The sequence below is a fragment of the Poromitra crassiceps genome, assembly GCF_964638095.1.
Source record: "Poromitra crassiceps genome assembly, chromosome: 12".
Classification (NCBI taxonomy): domain Eukaryota; kingdom Metazoa; phylum Chordata; class Actinopteri; order Beryciformes; family Melamphaidae; genus Poromitra; species Poromitra crassiceps.
The window spans coordinates 29077011-29084317 of record NC_139632.1 but is presented as its reverse complement, the minus strand read 5'-3'; the positions used below and the strand labels follow the sequence as shown (position 1 = coordinate 29084317).

The window sequence follows — 7307 nt, the reverse complement described above, 5'->3', positions numbered from 1 at the left end:
CACTGTACTTCTACTTAAGTAAAGAAATAGTCTACTTTTACCATCTCTGCCCATCACACACCCATCCCACCCCAACTCTCAAAAGCTCCTCACCCATGGGTGCACCCCTCACTCCGTTCATCCTGAGCGCCTTACGCCAATCTGAGCCGAAGACACTGTACATCTGTTCAACATGGCCGCCGCCTAGCAGATGACCTCCCAACTGACTGGATCTCTCTCAAGGCCGATGCACCAGGAAACAACTGACTGTTGTTCTCTGTGTTCTCTTAGGTTTCTCCATTCTTTTATTCAGGCTTTGGTGTCTGTGAGGACAGTGCAGATCAGGCTACACCTCCATGCCAGACTCTGAAGCAACAGCAATTGGAAATTCAAATGAAGACGAGACGAGAGGTCAATCAAATGCAATGACATGCTGCAAGTTTGCATGTGTAATCAAATAAGCAGAATTCATTGTCAGCAAAATTGCAAAATTGCTGGACTGTATGTATTGAACACTAAATTAATGAAACATTATTTGTGGTACTATTAATACATGTTCTTTATTTATTATTTTGTCAGTTGCCTTTTCACTTATTATTATTATTATTATTATTATTATTATTATTATTATTATTATTATTATTAGCAGCAGCAGCAGCAGCCTATAGGCCAGTATAATAGTAGCAGGCTACAATAATAATAATAATAATAATAATAATAATAATAATAATAATAATAATAATAATAATAATAATAATAAATGCAATAACCGTGATAATGGATTTTTTTTGTGGTGATGCAAATATCAATTGCAAAAAATAATGTAGGCTATACAGTAGGGTATATTATATATTTATCTTACTTTATAACTTTTTTAATTTCATGTGTGCATAATCAGAACAAGTATGCAATTATAACCAACAGAAACGGATCAAAGTGGAAAGATCATGCTGTATAGCCTAATGATGTTTTGCAGGCTGATGAGAGAAGACTAAATCAATGTAATTCATTATCGTTTCTCTGCTGTGAGACTTAATGAAAAGAATGGGCTATATAGGCTGGGGGGGGGCGCACGGGGCAGCTTGACGAACAGACAACTGAACTTCAGTTCAGTGTTCGTCAAGCACTGAACAATATAGGCCTAATGTAAACAGAGGCTGCTCTGTGCGCTCTGGCCTGCAGGCAGAGCTAGGCGCAAGCAGCGGAGACACGCTCCTCACGGCCCTGCATCAAACCCACTACTGACCCTGCGTCTGGGCCCGAGCAGCGCCCAATTTCCCTGATCACCACACCATCCATTCACACACTGCTGGCGATGCGTGTGCGTCGTGGCGATGCGTTCGTCAAATTATTCAGGAAAATGCCGGAATTATGTTTCTGTATTTATTATTATTATTATGATTATTGTTGTTGTTGTTATTTGGGCGTATTATTAATTGTAATAGGCCTATTAACTCTGAATATTGGCATGCGGACTGTTTCATGCCGTTATGTTTTGTTAATGAAGATGTTGTGTCATTTGGTGACTTATTTCTTATATCTTACTTCTGCCTAAAAGCCCATCCATTTCTTATGGGCTAATTGTGATTTCTGTATGAGACAGATAGATCGAGATAGATAGATGATAGATAGACAGATAGATCGAGATAGATAGATAGATAGATAGATAGATAGATAGATAGATAGATAGATAGATAGATAGATAGATAGATATAGATAAATGGATGATAGAGTCAGTAGGCTACTGAGACATGACCTCCAATTAATTAGCAGAATCATTATATCCGTGCTTTTATTTTGCCGATTCACATCCACGCCTCCCTATCCTGTTTATACGTCTCCACTCAGCTTCAATTGTTACAGCGGCTAATAGTTTCTTTTGTCCTCTCAATTGTGGCCCTAAAGATCATTTGTTTTGGCCATTTGCCTTTGAATGCCAAATGTAAAATAGCTCCTAGCAAAGGTTAACATACGGGCGCCACACACACACGCACGCACGCGCACACGCACACGCACACGCACACACACGCACACACACACACACACACACACACACACACACACACACACACACACACACACACACACACACACACACACACACACACACACACACACACACACACACACACACACACACACACACTCACACACACACACACACACACACACACACACGCCATGCCTTGGCTGTGGAAGAGCGTGTGCGGGACAAAATGGCCTCACTCACTGCTCGTTATGGGTGTCAAGTGGGTTTGACAAAGTAAGCTATGGCACTGTTTTTTTTTTGCCAAAGTAAATCCAAATCTGATCATATAGCCTAACGAGAGCATTAGCGAGTAAAAATAGCCAAACATCAATTTGGAAGCATTCATTTTTTTGTTTGCCTTTCACCAACTTGAAATGCAGTTTATCAACTTTTTTATTTCCCAGTAAATCATATTAATCACATTAACGAAATCATAATGAGAATAATATTGTCACTCATTGGTCACTGCTAACGTACACTTTGGGTTTGGTGACTTGAGGCCATTTATTTATTCTGTAGTTGGCTAATGATAATGACGAGGGACTAATAACGCTGTAATAACGATGAGTGGACTTCTTCCAGTAAATGTAGAGCAGGGGGCGAATAAATCCATGGAGAGTGAGGGCGAGATGCAGAGAAATGTGCCAACTGCTGCCCAGGCTCAGGAAAGCTCCTGTGGAGGTGTGATCTCACCCACATAAAAACATAAACATGTGCGCTTCAAAGGCCCGGCCGTGCGTAATCACCCCGCGCCACAGCCAGAAATAGGAAAAACAACCATATAGAGGGGAGCACCCTGGAGCTAAGGCTGTAAAAGCCCGTTTGTCTGCTCGTTATAGGATGGGAAAAAGCAGAGACAGAAACTTTTCCAAGTGAGTTAACTCAACTAAAAGTCTTCATTGGTGTTTTTAACTGTTGGCCAAAGTGTAAGCAAATCCGATAACAGTTCGAGTTGCGTGATAATTGATGCATATCGAGGGGTGAGCAGAGGGGTTCAGTATTTTACCAACTTTACAGGAGAGCCAAAACAAATGACCATCTTGACTTTTTTCAATTCAGTCTTTCAGTAATATGAAAATGTATAGTGGATGACAATATATGAACAATATTTCGAGATTCATTAAAAACAACTTTTGTTCTATATTTATTTTATTTAAAGGGGACAAAATGGGCGTAGTGCAAATATTTCCCAAAAAAGTTCAGTGTGCAGTGTTGGGCCTATTGGGTTTTTAGATTTTGGTTGGTTTAGAATTCACATCTGCCCTTGGGGGCAGTAGCTTTCATTTGATATAATTTCGCCTAAAATGTCACATGACCCTCTGGTTCTCACCCGTCGAGTTATAGAAGTCTCCTCACTTGTTGAGGACTCTCAACTGGAAGCAGGAGTGAGTTGGTTTATTTTAAACTCTAACTAATGGAAGGCTGCACCATGCAGCCGAATGGGAGTCTTTTTCAAACTAAATTCCAGCCTGTCATAATTCACATATAGAAGTGATGCATAAAGACAACAATAAACTAAGAAAAACTGCCCCAAAGTGGCCCCGTGTCTCTCCTGCAGTCTGTGATGATGTGCCTGCAGACAGACAGCTTCCTCCCTCCATCACAGTCTCATTTACACTGAGCAGAGTAACCAAACCGCCTGCGCGCACACGGCACTGTCAGCGACGCAATTTGTCTCCTATACAGTATGGCCTAGCCCTACACAATAATAGCAGCTGTAGTTCAATAGCCAAGGCCTGTCCTGTCCTTCACACAACGAGCCCATCTAACCCAGCATTACAGGGAGCACGTCTTCCATTTGGAGAGGAAACATCCAAACATTATCCTAGAAAACAAGACAGGAGGTTGAATGGGAGGTCGAGTTTATCGGCCTTCAGCCACCAAACAATGACCGTGGCTTTCAACCCGCACATAAACACTTGAATAATTAGGCAAAACCATTGCCTATGTTGTAAAATATAAGACTAAATTATAACCAAGGAAATTTACTCAGAAGTGAGTATAATTAAGCTACTTTACAGTGGCACAATAAATAAATAAATTGGCACGAATCCTGAATAACAACAGAGTCTCCTGGGCCCACACTTTTCGTCTAGGCAATAATAAACAGGAGAAGCCCTGTGTGGTGTAATTAAACGCAAAAAAAAATGAAAGAAAAAAAGTTGAAGAAGTTAGACTTATATTCCATAGTCACATCTGTGCTTGTGGGGTAAAACATTACCTAATTCATTGGGTGTGCTGGACCCGGGGCTGTGTGACCCTGGGCCCCGGGTAGACGCTCCGCGGGCCGGGTAAAGTTTCCCCAGAAGGCCGCTGGCTCTCTCGCTTCTCCCCAAATCACCATAAAGCAGAGAGAGAAGCCCCGTGCAGCGGTCATAAATCAGCTGGCCGTATTAACAGCTTAGGTAAACCCCCAGCAGGTCAGCGGCCCGCAATTTATGGCATCACTTATGTAGGGAATAGATTGTTCTAACGAAATACATCAACTTCAGCCTGCAGCAAGGCAAGCACCAAAACACCAGCGTCGCTCTCTCTCGCTCTCTTTCTAGGCCCTAAACTTCTATACAGCCAGACTACTTATCCATTCAAGCCATGTGTTTTCAGTCAGTGGTTCCCAAACTAGGGTCCAGGGGACCTTCAGGGGTCCTCCAATGCCCCCCCCCCCCCCAATTTTTTTTTAATAATAATAATAAATAAATAAAATAACACACGAAATTATGCCTTTACGACTGGCTATATTTCACCACTATTATATTCTCTCCACAGCAAAGTTACTCAATCCAATACTAAATCAACGTCAAAAATGCCCCCTGGTCGATTTGGATGATATGTAAAACATGTAGCCTTGCCCTAGCCTATACTCACGTGAATGGCCGGTTTCTTTATTATGCTACATCATAAACTGCCGCTCTTCGCTTTGTTATCAAGAGGCACCAATGAAATAACAAACATTATCAGATAAGCTGTAGGGTACATTATTTTCTCCCCTAATGAAACTCATGTTCTCCCCACTTGGCCCTGTCAAAGGAAGCAATTGGAAAACCAATACAGAAGATAAGGCTTTTACATGGAAATGTGAGTTTAAAAAGCATAGGCTAATATATCCGTCCCATTGAATATGAGACGGATGTTTTCTCGAATTGGGGTCAAGAAACTTAAACACGCCATGTGAATGCATTCAGAAGTTGAATCAAAAAGCCACATTGTATCCTACTCTTATTTGTCAGATCTGCACCACAGCATATCATCTTAAAATTATAGTACTGAGTATTAAAATCGTGTTTTCCTTCTTCCAGTGGCATGATCTTTCAATAGGGTGGACATTTTAACTTTTGTCCATGCAGAACAAATAGGCTAAATTGAATCGCGTGTTGTTTTCTTGAAACCGGTGTTGAGATGTGCCTGCTGCCTCAACAACTTTGTAGAAATGTGAAGAGAAGTACAATTTGCATTGGAAACGACTGCATTATGCCATCCGTGTTTTATTTTACATTTATTTGTACCCCCTCGAGATTTTAAGAATGAATGTGGCTTATTAAGATGGACAGTGTGTGGACAGGTCATGAAACAAGACGAGAAAGCTCAGACAGAGAAGCCTTCCTGAGCCAGTGGCCCACTGTCCTACTTTCCCTGCTGGCAACACAACAAGCCAGCCGGGAGCCTCGCCTCCATTCAGCGGAGTGAGTATATACGCTACTAGCTTAGGCCCCTTTCACCCTGCTGCCACAGACCAGTCTTATTCACCAAACACACCAGAGTGACACACAAAAGGCTCAGGGAAGGAATAAGAGAGAGAAACTGCCTCGAGAAATCAAGACGACAATTTCCTATCCTATCGATTTTACGCACGGAAAACCACAACACCAAGGCAGTTTCAAAAGGCTTTGCTTTGTTATTGGAGGCAATGGCGTAAAAAAACACCAGCTTTTGAAATAATGTATCCACGCCACATTATAGTAAAACAATAACAAAACTAGAATGTTAATCAATACAGTGATGTATAGCTCATTTCGGAGATGAGCGATTTTGGATAAATTAATGCAAAGCTCGGCACAAACCGATCGATGATGTCCTTTTGGCGTGAATTTTCTATCAGAAAGGGCTATTTTTGGACATAGTTGTAGTGTATACTTTGAACTGCAATTGATAGTCCCCTTGTCAAAAAGGCCATGCACTTCCACAACCCTAAAATACACGCAGCTGACCCCGAGGGAAAGTGCCGGAGGGGGGGGGGGGAGATCCGCGGCTCCCCGGTGAGATACAGTGTGGCGCTAATTTCCTTCCTGAGAGAGAAAAGGCGATCAGCCCTGAAGGAATAGGTGATGTTAGAAAAAAGAATACACAACCATTCATATGGATTAGCTTTCGTTGACGCGCATAACAATTGCGCATTGAAACCTATACCGGCCGGGGCGCTTCCCTGCGTAAAGCCAGTAATGCCATTAGCGATTCTTAAAAAGCCAGATGGGCACTTTGTAAATGAAACGATGATTATAAACCGGCGATGGAACGAAAATTAATAGTATGGGGCATTGGGGACGTGGGGTTCAACCGTGGCGTTGCCGAGTTTCAGCGGGACAGAAAGGTGCTGGATCGCCTGGTAGCCTATCAAAACAGCAGGGGGAAAAAAACCGCTTTACGCAACAAAAACCCCAATAAAAACGAAATATATTTCTTACCTTCAACGGCGGACACCACAGGCAGCAAGAGGCTGCATAAAAGCAGAAAGTAATCCATTGTCATAAAGCGGTCAGCATGTAAATAGACCCACGAGAGAGCGAGGGGGGAATACAATCCTGGGTGATCCGACGCTCCACGCACCCAGTCCCGGTCCCTGTCCCAGCCGCGTCAAGCCACCAGGACCAGAGTTACCTCCATACACCAAAATGCGTAAAGGCGAATATTTGGAGTGGATAGCACCCTTTTAGTGTAAAACGGGTGCACGTAGCAGCCCTTCTCCTGCTTCACTGAGTGATTCCCAGAGTGCCTTATTAAGCCAGGGAGAAGGCGACGATCACGGGCAGAAGTCTCCCGGTCCCTGCTGTACCTCGCATCGGGCAAATCGACCGAAAACTAGCTGTCCCGTCCGCAGCCACCATCCGCACTATATTCCCAGTGGTGTTTCGTTGATGGCCAGTGAGAAGAGAAATGTAGTTATAGTTCCCTTCTGACAGACGATCCAAAGACTTTCTCTGTGGTCAGAGGAGCTGCACTTGTGTCAGAAGCATGGTGTAGTCCAGGCTGGGTATGCGTCCACGGTCAAGTGTTATTCCCGTTCAGAGCAGCCGTGGTTTCTATA

General features: G+C 42.9%; 1 protein-coding gene across 4 annotated transcripts in view; it reads right to left on the bottom strand.

Annotated features, from left to right (window-relative positions):
- ephb3b (eph receptor B3b) overlaps positions 1–6916 on the bottom strand; it is a 93841-nt gene extending 86925 nt beyond the window's left edge. For all 4 annotated transcript variants that reach the window (XM_083647455.1, XM_083647457.1, XM_083647456.1 and 1 more), the window contains exon 1: positions 6688–6916. In XM_083647455.1, coding sequence (XP_083503581.1) covers positions 6688–6751 — 64 coding nt within the window. In that variant the 5' untranslated portion in view covers positions 6752–6916. The remainder of the gene's footprint in view (positions 1–6687) is intronic.
- Between the last annotated feature and the right edge of the window lie 391 nt (positions 6917–7307).